The sequence below is a fragment of the Dama dama genome, chromosome 10, assembly GCF_033118175.1.
Source record: "Dama dama isolate Ldn47 chromosome 10, ASM3311817v1, whole genome shotgun sequence".
NCBI lineage: Eukaryota > Metazoa > Chordata > Mammalia > Artiodactyla > Cervidae > Dama > Dama dama.
The window spans coordinates 39,964,906-39,977,455 of NC_083690.1; the positions used below are offsets into that span (position 1 = coordinate 39,964,906).

The window sequence follows — 12,550 nt, forward strand, 5'->3', positions numbered from 1 at the left end:
GAAACTGACCCCACATGGACACTCAGATGTGCGCCGTCCTGAGATCTACCAACGTGAGCTTGGGACTAACTCTCCCCCAGCCCTCAAAACGCCAAGACCAATCCTCTCTGGGTCTTTTCAATGCCACCAAGACAACAGGATGGCCTTCGAGCTTGAAGGGCGCGGACAGAAAGATTGCCTGCAAACAAATCGGCAGACTCGGGACTCGTGAACACCATCGGGTAATAAGATAATTGATTCACACAGACACCTAGATGTTCAGCGTGACGGATCGGGAAGACAAAGCACATTTTAAGAGGCAATATAGAATCTAGCAATTATTGAACAAATGCTGAGGCTAGAAAAAGACCCGAAGAGCCTTATAAGACGAGGACATTTTGACACAGACAGAATGTCACGCAAAGGCAGAGGTCGAGAATGACAGAAGCATCCAGAAGCCAAGGAGTGGTAAGGCCTGCCACGGCCGCCACAGGCCGGGAAGAGGCAGGCGGGCAGCAGGCTTTCCTGTGTCTGCAGAGTCGGCCACCACCTTGACCCTGGACTCTGGCCTTGGGAACTGTGGGAGGACACGGTGACTGGTTCCAGGCGCTCTGCTGTCCAAACTCACACCCTTCAGTTCCCAGTCCCTGAACCCAGGCGGCGCCGCGGGGACCGGATGTTCAGGTAAGTCCATTCTCCGTGACCTCTGGCTGCTCTCAGTTCCAAACTTGGGACCCCCGTGGGAGGGGACAGCTCTCTGCCCTCACACTCGCCAGCGCGCAACGCACACAGCGAGGGCGCTTCCTCCCACGCCCACACACACTCGTGCACGAGCCGGAATCACCACGTTTTCACAACGAGAGCCCAGGGGTTTGCAGGCCGCGGCCCCCCGACACGCTCTCCCACCGCTTCCTGAGTCCTCTGCCCACCCCCCGCCCCCCACCGAAAGTGCCGTGGCTGGTCATTTTTCCCATCATAGACATAGACACTCAACATAGTCCCAACATAGACACTCAAGCCTGGAAAACTGGAGTGGACTGTCCATGTCCTCAGGATCCACGTGCGTCCCTCTGGTCAGAGGAGCCCAGGAAGCCCAACTGGACGACACTGGGCTGCTAAACGTCACCTTCGCAAACAGTGAGAAACCAGACAGTCGTGTGAGCTGCTTTACTGCCGGATTCTCTCTCCTGTGCGGATCTGCGACCAGACCCCGACATTTCCAGGGTATCAGTGCTCGCTCCGCTTTCCTGACACCCACAGGTGGCGACATCTTTAAACTCACCTCATGGTTGTAGAACTAACGATGTGAGAGTGAAGGTGGACCCGCTCAGATCCCCGCGTCACCTGGATGGGGCAGGTGGGCGGGGCAGGTGACCGGCCAGGCACGCAGGGTCCCCGAGGCACACGCCCGTCTGGCCGGGCGCCGGGCTGAACCATAACACAGACCACTTCCTCCAGCAGCCTGCTGCCCTCTGCCCCAACTGTTCCCAAAACAAGGCCTCCCAAAACGACCAGAGCGCTAGGAACTCGGGGAGCTGTGTGCTCTCAGGAAGGGAGGTGAGAGCAGGGGTGAAACCTGGGGGTCTGCCTGAGGGGGGCAGGAGAGAGGCTCTGTTTCTAGTTGTAGTTTCTATTTCATTCTGCCCTTTTCTTTCTTACTGATTTTGATGGACAGAACCTCCGTCCTCCATGCTGGAGATGCATGGACACCCCTGAACAGGGGCTCGCCTGAGCATGCTGGGCAGTCCCTCTGCTTCCTGTCTAGCCCCAGCCCGGGGCCGCCCCGCCCTGAGGACAGCAGCATTTCAGATCCTCTGATACACTCTTTTTTTTTTTTTTTAAGATCTGTCCCCTTTGAGTTCATAGGATTGGTTCAGATAGCTTTAAGGGTTTTTGTTTTGCGTGACCCCTCTCCTATTTAAAAATTGGTTCCATGAGGTAAAGGCAGACACCATGCAGTGCCTACTACTAATCGATGCCACATGCAAATCGTGTGTGTGTGTAATGCACACACGCGCATCTCCTCATAAGGACGGAAGCCACAATCTGCCACTCCAACTCTAGCCCTGGTTTTCTTACTGGCTACAGCTGAGACAAGTTACAGTCCTCATTCCTAGGCTTCCTTCAAGCACAACTATCACAACATGTAAGAGAAAGTTTATTTCACCCCCTTCTTAAAAAAATACAACAGATGGAAGAGTTGGAAAAGTCTTCGCGTAAGAATAAATGGAGAGAGGTTTTCCCGCCTGACACCTAAGCTGTGCAGAGAAGGTCCAGGTTCAGTGACACGCTCTCCACCGCCCTTCCCAAGTGAGGCTGAGTGGTCGCAGGGCCTCTGACCCTCTGCGTCCCAGGCTGCCCACAGCTGTGACCCCTGAGGGAGGGGCCCCGCCCCCAAGTCCCCCTGCAGTGAAGGTGTTTGGCTGAGGCCCCCGGGAGGTCAGCGGAGCTCCTTGCTGCAGAGGGCCCTGCCTGCACCCCAGCCCTGCATCCCAGCCCTGCCTCTAGCGCCGACCGGCTCCGCAGGTTGATAAGATGCCCTGAGCTATGACATAAGCGTCTGAGGTGCTTCACCCTGCCTTCCGCAAATCAGAGATTCTAGCACCCGGTCCGCAGGGACCCAGGGTGTTTTTTCAGTTTTGGAAAAGGGATCCTTGTTAAAGTGTAGATGACCTGGTCGGAGTGCACTGGCCTTGACCCCTCACTCCAGCGGGCAGGAAGAGGACGAGAGCTGGGGCTCGAAGGACTCCCACCGTGAGCCCCAGTCCTGGCCGAGTGCCAGGGGACAGGCTGGGACCAGCTCAGCGGGCCTTCCCAGACAGGGCGGGCCGGGTGGGGGGCCCGGGGCTGGGGAGGGTCCACACGGAGTCCGGGGTCTCACGGTGAGCCGGAGGCAGAGCGGGACTTCCACTGCCATCGTCCTGGGGCCCGAGCCCGGGACTTCCCACTGCTTCTGTTCCGTGGAGCCCAGAGCGGGGGTTCCCTCTGACGCCTGCTGGAGTGAGTCTATGGCTCAGCAGGCACAGGCGGCCCTAGAGGACCGGCTCCAGGTGTCTGCCCTCGAAGCCCAGCAGCGGTCACACCTGAGCCTGTGTTCCTGTGGACGTGCCACCCGGATAATGACCCTCCTGCCCCAACGGGTGGGGGGACCAGCCATCCTGTCACCTCCCACCTCCCTCCGGCTGCTCCCCTCCGGCCTTCGCAATGATGCGTGTGGAGTTCACGCAGGGAATGGGGGCACTGGGTACTCAGAGCCCGGGGCTGGAGCTGGGCCTCACAGACGACAAAGACCAGATGTCCCAGAGAGGCCGGGCCCGCTTGTCCCCTCTGACCGGGGGCTGCCCCACACTCTTAGGAAGGTGCCCTGCACAGCCGAGTCGCCCCTCCCCGAGTCCACTGCACATGATGCAATCTGTCCCTTAGGACGTTAACGTTGCTAGAAAACAGCCTCAAAATCCACTCAGAGAAAAGGTGGAAGAGGGGACCAGAGAGGAGATGCATGTGAGTCACAGACTGTGTGACCCGCTGGAGGTTTCAGAACAGCCAGCTTAAACGTGGTCGATTCAGAGACAGGAATGCCTAGTGTGAGCGGTCCTCAGTGTGAACAGCGCCAGCGCTGTCTAGAATATACGCACAAGTCCTCAGCTTCCAGCAGCGCTGGACCCGGGAAAGGCACAGACGGATCATGCTACTCAGTTCAGCTCGGTTCAGGCGCTCAGTCACGTCTGACTCTGAGACCCCACGGACTGCAGCACGCCAGGCCTCCCTGTCCGTCACCAACTCCAAGAGCTTGCTCAAACCCATGTCCATCGAGTCGGTGATGCCATCCAACCATCTCATCCTCTGTCGTCCCCTTCTCCTTCTGCCCTCAATCTTTCCCAGCATCAGGGTCTTTTCTAATGAGTCAGCTCTTCGCATCAGGTGACCAAAGTATTGGAGTTTCAGCTTCAACATCAGTCCCTCCAATGAACACCCAGGACTAATCTCCTTTAGGATGGACTGGTTGGATCTCCTTGCAGTCCAAGGGACTCTCAAGAGTCTTCTCCAATACCACAGTTCAAAAGTATCAATTCTTCAGTGCTCAGCTTTCTTTATAGTCCAACTCTCACATCCATACATGACTACTGGAAAAATCACAGCTTTGACAAGATGGACTTTTGTCAGCAAAGTAATGTCTCTGCTTTTTAATATGCTGCCTAGGTTTGTCATAGCTTTTCTTCCAAGGAGTAAGTGTCTTTTAATTTCAAGGCTGCAGTCACCACCTGCAGTGATTTTTGGAGCCCAAGAAAATAGTCTGTCACTGTTTCCATTGTCTCCCCATCTATTTGCCATGAAGCGATGGGATCGGATGGCATGATCTTAGTTTTTTGAATGTTGAGTTTTGAATGTTGATCATCCTACTAAGAGAAATAAAATCTGATGGACGGCCCACTCAAGTGGGTCAGCGGCCTTGGGATTATAGGCAGTACTTGAGGTTTTAAACAAATTACTAAAAAATAAAGATTTTCAGGTGAAGCGTTTCGTCCAGAATGCAGACCTATATTTAAACCTTGTCCCTTTGTTCTGTTGGCTCTGATTTAGTAAATTGCTCATAATTTTAATTATGCTTCAATCGCCTGGCGGTTGACAGGCATTTATTTCCACGATGCATCATGCTGACCACCCCCTGCTCAGGCTTCTTGCAATGGGTTTGTCCTGCTGGGCTCTGAAGGACGACAGCTGACGGACAGGCACGCCCAGCGCCTTCCGTGCTGCTCTCGCCGCCTCACAGGGCGTCTGTGAGCGCTCGCAGCCTGGGGGTGGGAGGGCTGGGCCCACAGCCGGCGCTGCGTCCACAGCCGCATGTCGGGGGCGGCTGAGGCGCCACAGCCCCGAGCTCAGCTGGCGACAGGGCAGCCAGACCCACGCCTGAGACCAAGCCCGTACCCGGCAGGCTTCAGCGCCACCCGGACGACCATCTGTGCTTGGTTGATCGTGTTAGCGGACAGTGGAAGCAGAAGTGCTTGGGACCTTGAGTTTCCACGTTGAATGTTCCCCACCTCCCACCAGAGACCCTGATGGACATCAGGGGTCTCACGGGCCGTGGACCAGAGACCTCACAGTGGCCTCAGAGGGGACCTTGGAACTGCTGTTTTTACGGAGGAGGAACCTGGGGCCAGAGAAGCCTCTGGGGTCAGAGTCTTGCTACGGCAAACTGGCCTGCAGGCCGAGGACAGGCCCTGTCCCTCTCCCGGGGCTTCGAGGGCCACTCGGCTGTGGCTCCCCTGGGACAGGTGAAGCCTCCTGGGTCCCCATCCAGTCTCAGCACTCTGGGGATGCTGGAAAGGGTGGGATGCCACAGCGGTGAGCTCCCAGTTCACCGGAGGACACTTGGAAATGTCTTTTGTTCACATTGAAAGGTTACTGTTACCCCGAGGAGCTGCCACTTAGCAACAGAGAAGAGGGGAGATGGCCTAGGATGACTCGGCCACCAGACGGGCTGTGCGCTGGGCCCACCTGGCCGTCCTGCTGACCACACCGCCCCTCCCATCAACACACTGAGCTCCGGTTCCCTCTGCAGGTCGCCACGGCCCTGGACTTCCCGCCCGGGAGGTCACGCTCACACCACGACCCCCGACTTCCCGCCTGGGAGGTCACGCTCACACCACGGCCCCGGACTTCCCGCCCGGGAGGTCACGCTCACACCACGGCCCCGGACTTCCCGCCCGGGAGGTCACGCTCACACCAAGGCCCCGGACTTCCCGCCCGGGAGGTCACGCTCACACCACGGCCCCGGACTTCCCGCCCGGGAGGTCACGCTCACACCAAGGCCCCGGACTTCCCGCCCGGGAGGTCACGCTCACACCAAGGCCCCGGACTTCCCGCCCGGGAGGTCACGCTCACACCACGGCCCCGGACTTCCCGCCCGGGAGGTCACGCTCACACCAAGGCCCCGGACTTCCCGCCCGGGAGGTCACGCTCACACCACGGCGCCGGACTTCCCGCCCGGGAGGTCACGCTCACACCACGGCCCCGGACTTCCCGCCCGGGAGGTCACGCTCACACCACGGCCCCGGACTTCCCGCCCGGGAGGTCACGCTCACACCACGGCCCCGGACTTCCCGCCCGGGAGGTCACGCTCACACCACGGCCCCGGACGTCCCGCCCGGGAGGTCACGCTCACACCACGGCCCCGGACGTCCCGCCCGGGAGGTCACGCTCACACCAAGGCCCCGGACTTCCCGCCCGGGAGGTCACGCTCACACCAAGGCCCCGGACTTCCCGCCCGGGAGGTCACGCTCACACCAAGGCCCCGGACTTCCCGCCCGGGAGGTCACGCTCACACCAAGGCCCCGGACTTCCCGCCCGGGAGGTCACGCTCACACCAAGGCCCCGGACTTCCCGCCCGGGAGGTCACGCTCACACCAAGGCTCCGGACTTCCCGCCCGGGAGGTCACGCTCACACCACGGCCCCGGACTTCCCGCCCGGGAGGTCACGCTCACACCACGGCCCCGGACTTCCCGCCCGGGAGGTCACGCTCACACCACGGCCCCGGACTTCCCGCCCGGGAGGTCACGCTCACACCACGGCCCCGGACTTCCCGCCCGGGAGGTCACGCTCACACCACGGCCCCGGACTTCCCGCCCGGGAGGTCACGCTCACACCACGGCCCCGGACCTCCCGCCCGGGAGGTCACGCTCACACCACGGCCCCGGACTTCCCGCCCGGGGGGTCACGCTCACACCACGGCCCTGCACGGTACACCAGCAGGCCTCGCCAGCCTGACCCAGGGTCGGGGGTGGGGTGCCCGCCAAGCTCACTCCTGCAGGAGTGGGGTTCACAGAGCACCGTGGGGTCCCCGGGCCTTACCTGCCACTGGATCAGAACAGACGAGGTGGTGTGTGGCGTCACAGACACGGAGCGTGGGGGCTCCCCGGGGACTGGAAGCAAGAGGGAAGCAGCAGGGGTTAGACGCCGAGCTCGGGCCAGCACTCAGGCCGGTCCCCACCCGCTCTCAAGCAGCCAGCACGCGACTCCCTCCTCCCTGGCGTCGCCCTTCCCCTGCCTGCCAGCCCGTGTGCAGGAGAGAGGGCCCTCATCCTGGACCACCTCCGCGACCTCACTTCCCACGGACCCGCCCCCCTCGACGCACTCAGAGTCTGGGTCTCTCCATAGCCAAGGCACCCACAGTGCTCCTGCAGTTCCCTGACCTCCTCGGGGGTCACCCCCCAGAGGAGGAGGGGCGTCATTCTTTTGGGGTACATGCTGGTTTGACTCCGCCCTGCTCTCTGGAGTGTCCATCACGTCCAGTAGGCCGTGCCCCACCCTCCACCACGGCTGCCCCCGTCGGGCCTGGGCCACCCTCTCCCAGCAGACGGACTGGCCTTCTCAGGGCGGCCCCACTATGACACCCTGAGACCCTACACAGAGTCAGTGTTCAGAAACAGGCTCTGAGCAGAAGGGTTCAGGGCTTCTCCCCACCTGCCTCGCCTGTGTGTCCGGCACCCCCAGCCTGCTCCCCACTCTGACTCAGCTGCTCTGAGCGACCCCTGCACCCTGCAGGCCTCCCTGTCCTCCAGGCCCAGACTGGGACAGGCCCATGTTGGCCACGCTCCAGGACCCCCGCCCCAGGGACCGCTGTCTACCCTGCCCCTTCGGTCTCTGGCTGCTCCGGCTTAAGGCCCTGACCCAGCGTTCCTGCCCACGTCCGGTGGCTCTGTACCCTCAGAAAAAGAAACCGTTTCCCGGCAAACCATCTGCGCGCTCCCGAGCCCCTCCCCCAGCACTGGCCCCCAGCCCTGGGGTCAGCCTGGCCTGTCCGTCTCTCCTGAGAGCTGGACTTAGAGACACAGGATGAAAACACGAGGCCAAACCACTGCAAAGAGAAACTGCAGTCTCAGGAAAGGGCGATGAAGAGGTGATTTGAATGTGAAAGGGCTGAGAGAGGCCCCTTCTGACCGAGCCTGAGAGGGGACGCGGGTGGGTGCCCCTCTCCCATGGGCCAGGGGCTGGGTTCCTTCCTTCCAAGAACTAGCGCTCAGGCAAGGTGCTAAAGCAGGAATACGCAGGCGCCACAGGGGACAAGCGCTGCTTCTCCAGAGCGGGGGCCACCGTTCCTCTCCGAGTTAAGCGGGGAAGGGGGAGCTCGGGGTGGGCCTGGACCGTCACCAAGCACCGCCCGGTGAGCTGAGGGTCCGGCCCGCCCGCCGTCTGGGCTCAAGGCTCGGCGTCGTCACGCAGCAGCCGCACTCTGTCCCAAGCACCCGCCTGCCCGCCGGGTGTGCCTGAGGACCCCGCCTCCCTGTCCTTCCGGGCCTGGTCTCACTGCTGATGGTCAAGCGAACTCACAAGGGAACTTCAGGCCCAATTCCTCTGAGCAGAACTGAGTGGGGCTGGGGCGGAAGGCACCTGAAGCTTTCAGGGGGTCTCTCTGCCATCACGTCACCTTCGTGCATTTGTCAGGCGGCAAAACCGGGATGGCTCGTGAATGAGAAAAATGGGGAAAAGCTCTTATAACCCAGCTACCCCACGGCATCTATCTTTAATGACCCTATAAATTATTCAGTGTCAGGGATGCTAATGGATCGTTGGGTTTGGAAGCCAATCAAAGAAACGTCCCTCGGTTTGGAAGCCCTTGAAGTCTGATTTATGGCCCTGGGCTGTGCAGGGGCGCTGGCTTCTGCTGCTAATTGAATCCCACCGCCCATGGCTGCTCCCTCCACTCCCTTGGGTGACCCCTTTCTGGTTCAAGGCAGGAGCAGGCCTCTCCAGGAGCCCGGGTTTCGGGGTGCACAGGCAGCAGCGGGAAGTGGGCCCCATTGCTCACCATCCTGCAGCGTGGTGACTGCCTCCGTCTCGGCGCTGAAGTCGCTGTCCCCAATGTCGTTGGTGGCCTTCAGACGCAGCTTGTAGGAGGTGAAGGGCCTCAGCCTGAAATGGAGGAGACCTGTGACTGCAGAGCCCCTCTCCTGCCAGGGGCCCCCCCAGGAGGGGGTGCTCTGGGGCTGCATCCTCCAGGCAGCAGTGAACTGGCCTGGGACGGCTGGGGAGCAGCCCCCAGCCCCCAGCACTGACTTGACGATCAGTCTAGAGAGACAGGGGATTCAGAGAGGGATCGGAGGGGGCACAGAACTCCCGGTGGGCATGGAGCTTAGGCTCAGGGATCCTGGGGGAGGAAGCCACCTCCTATAATTAGAGACTGGAGCTGGAGGATTCCTCCAGAGGCGCTAATTACACCCCCGAGCTCCTGCCGGCTCCCCTCCCCTGCTCCCCCACCTGCAGTGACCCGGAGCTCTAGGCTCTGCCCCTGCCTCCTCCCTCCCTGACTGAGCCAGCCAGGGTACTGAGCCCTTGACCCACGTGACCCCCTCTAACCCCCAGGGCGGCTCTGCAGGGTGGAGCCGTCAGGATTCCCAGGTCTCTAGGAGGGGACGGAGGCCCCTGCCCTGTGCAAAGACTGGTCAATGGCTGGGGTGGGAAGACGAGTGTCCTTTTACACAACCCTAAGTAAGACCAAGACGATGTCGACTGCCCACGTGAAACGATGTCTCCCCTTGGCCTACGGATGAGATTTCAGGGACACGAATGCACTTCTTGGCTCCCCTGCTTTGGGCTTCCTCTTTCCTTTCCATCCATCCATCCATCCTCCATCCACCCAGCCACCCAAATGGTCCGGATCCACGGGGTCTCGTGTGCCCAGCGAGGAGCCACGCTGACAACGAAGGCTTCAGACAAACGCGTCTCTGCTGACGACAAGCAAACCTTCACCAAGTCCCCGGGGACACTTCCTGCTCACCCCACTCAGCACCGGCTGCTACTCCTGCTCACAGGGAGCAGACGAGGACCCCACCTGCCCCTTCCCTCTGCCTCAGGCGGTGGCCCCGTCATCCTCTCTGTTTCCTGGACTCAAACATTCCAGGTGATTCTAGGTGCTCCCTCCCTGTCCCTTAATCCAGACCAGCTCCAAGTTTCCTCACCTCAGTCTAAGCACAGCCCTCCTGCCTCAAACCAACCCTGCCTTCTCGCTTCCTATCTAACCTATAAACCAGTGGTTTTCAAGCTGAGGGCCAAGGAACCCCTGAAACTCTAAGTAAGCCTCTGGGCATCCAGGGCCTCTGCTCCGCCTGTGTCAACCAACATCAGCTACTCGTCCATCTGGCTGGTGATCACTTCTGGAAACACTTCGTTTAGAGAAAGGATTCTGCTATCTTGAAACACCGAGGACTGTTTTTGGAAGCCATGATCAGACAGCTTTCCTCTCCCTCTGTTTTCATATCTTCTCCTGCGTGAGACCTTCTCCTGCGTGAAATCTACGCCTGCATGAGACCTCCTGTGGCAGCTCTCCGTGAGCTCACAGTTGCAGGGACGCTCTTGCACCAGTGGCCGGGCCTGGCGCCAGGTGGTGCTGAGTGAACGCTCGCTGGAGGAACGAATGCAGGGGGACGTTATCTGCCCCAGAAGTTGCTCAGGAGGGTTGCAAAGGGGACACGTGAAAGTCAGCGCAGGCTGGGGACATGGTGGGGGCCCTGGAAGGGACCCTTGTGTTCAGACGCAGCACTTTGATCACCTGTGCGTGCGTGCTCCGCCGCTCAGCCATGCCGGACTCTTGTGGACCCCGTGGACTGTGTCTAGGGCGCTGCTATTTGGAACACGGTAGTGCCTGTGGCTTACTACATTTAGCACTTCACTGTTCTCTAAGGATTTTGGGAACTGAGGCCAAAGATCAAGCTCTTTGAAGACCACCCTTTCTTTTTTGACCTCTGAGGTCTCAGGGAGTTGGGGGCACATCAGGGGGGCAGTGAAGGATGACCTGATGGCTGGACGAGTGGGCCCGGGTCTGAGATGGACAGGCTGGGGCCAGGGGACCGGGAATCAGAGCTCCTGGCCTCGCCCCACGCTGAGCAGGCTTCCCTCCTCCAGAGGACCCACGAGTGTCCCTGGGGGTCACTGAGCTGCAGGTCTCCCTGTCTCAGCAGGAAAGCCCTGCTTGGTGCCTGGAAATAGGCACAGAGTGACTCAGAAGCTTGTTGCCCTGGAGAGGCAACCGTGGTTACCAAGCCTGGTCTCTGTCCTCTGCTGGCTCCTCTGGATGACTGGTCTACCCTCTACCCCCAGCACTTGTCCTCATCACCACCTCCCCTCGCTCCCTGCTGAGTAGAACAAAACTTCCAGGACCACTTGAAAAACGGAGGAGGAACAAACCCTCCGATTTCCCCGCAGCTCTGCTCTGTTCACTCCCCGAGACCCCCTCCAGCCTCGGCTTTGAAGAGGGCCAAGCGGGAATTCTGAATCCGGCTCCACCTCTCCTAACTGGGGCACCTCATTTAATTTCTCTGGAGTCTCACTCGGCTTATCTGTGCAAACGGAGGAGATGGAATCTGCACTTCCAGAGGAAATTCTATTGCACAGCCTGCCTTGAGGAGTCTGGTCACACAGCAGGTGCCTAATAAACATTCCTTTCTCTTTCCCGTCTCCCCATAGGCTGCTGGAGACGGCACGTTCAGAGAAGCAGCAGGGCCCACGGTCGCTGGGAGTGACAGCCGTCACCGCCCTGTCCCGGGGGACACCCATGACGTCCACGTGCTGTGTCCCAGGGCCCTTCTCCTCACTGAGTTACATTTCCATGGGAAGCGACTATCCCAGAATCGGTGACACTGAGATCTGTCCCCAGACCCCAGCCTCCCCCAGTGCTCCGGACCTACCGTCACCAGGTACAGGCACGCGGCTTAGGTGGTTAAATTTCTGTTTTAAACTTTTGTTTACATGTTTTATGACTTTTATGACTACCGGACTTCAAGCAACTGGCATGAGTAAAAAACGTAAAATGAGTGTTTAAACAAAAGGAAAAAGAAGCTGTCAGGACCCTGAAGGAGGAGGGAAGATTACACGGTGGTACGAAATATTCCTTCCCCAGGGTTCTGCCCATGACATGCTTCCAGCTGATGGGGAGGAAGTGTGTGTCCCGGTTCTGGCCCATCAGGAAGCTGGCAACACTCTCTCCCACCAGATTTACCCATTGGTCCTGACACTCGGACCTCTCCTTTCCCATGGGGAGCCCCCAGCAGACCACTGCTCTGATTCCAGGAGGTTCCATGACAGGAGGGGTGGCCGGATTTTATGATCCTTCTTTCTGACGGTTACACAAGGAGGTGGCGCTATTTACGTCCAGCGGCACATCCTAATTAGGCTGGATGCCAGGGGCACTGGAGTGCGGTATGCCAGGTGAGCAGGGCTCCTCGGACCTGGGGGGTCCCCTTCTCCTTCAGCCCCGTGCTGGCGGTCACGTGTGGGAAAGCGACAGGGCCACACTCCAGGCCTGGCCCGGTTCCCAACCCGCCCCCTCAGTGGGCTCAGCCGGGCTCTGACAGGCGGCCTGGCGAGGGGAAGGGGGAGGCCACGTGTGCCCCTCGCTGGCGGGGCTGCAGGTGACGGCTGACCTCTGACCCTGTTTCTCCCAACACCCCCCCTCCCCCAAGCTGTCCTGGGATTCATCGAGCAGCTGGATGGGGATGTAACAGAGCACCCAGCACGGGGCTCTCGGGAGCTGGGAGAGGAGTGGTGGTCAGCTAGACAAGCAACGTCTGGGCCTCC

At 60.1% G+C, this 12,550-nt stretch overlaps 1 protein-coding gene across 3 annotated transcripts in view; it reads right to left on the reverse strand.

Moving 5' to 3' along the window:
• Nucleotides 1-12,550, reverse strand: part of SDK1 (sidekick cell adhesion molecule 1) — a 622,975-nt gene that overhangs the window by 51,557 nt on the left and 558,868 nt on the right. For all 3 annotated transcript variants that reach the window (XM_061153768.1, XM_061153766.1, XM_061153767.1), the window contains exons 31-32: nucleotides 8,787-8,890; nucleotides 6,830-6,900 (exon numbers count right to left, since the gene is read on the reverse strand). In XM_061153768.1, the coding sequence (XP_061009751.1) occupies nucleotides 6,830-6,900; nucleotides 8,787-8,890 (175 nt within the window). The remainder of the gene's footprint in view (nucleotides 1-6,829; nucleotides 6,901-8,786; nucleotides 8,891-12,550) is intronic.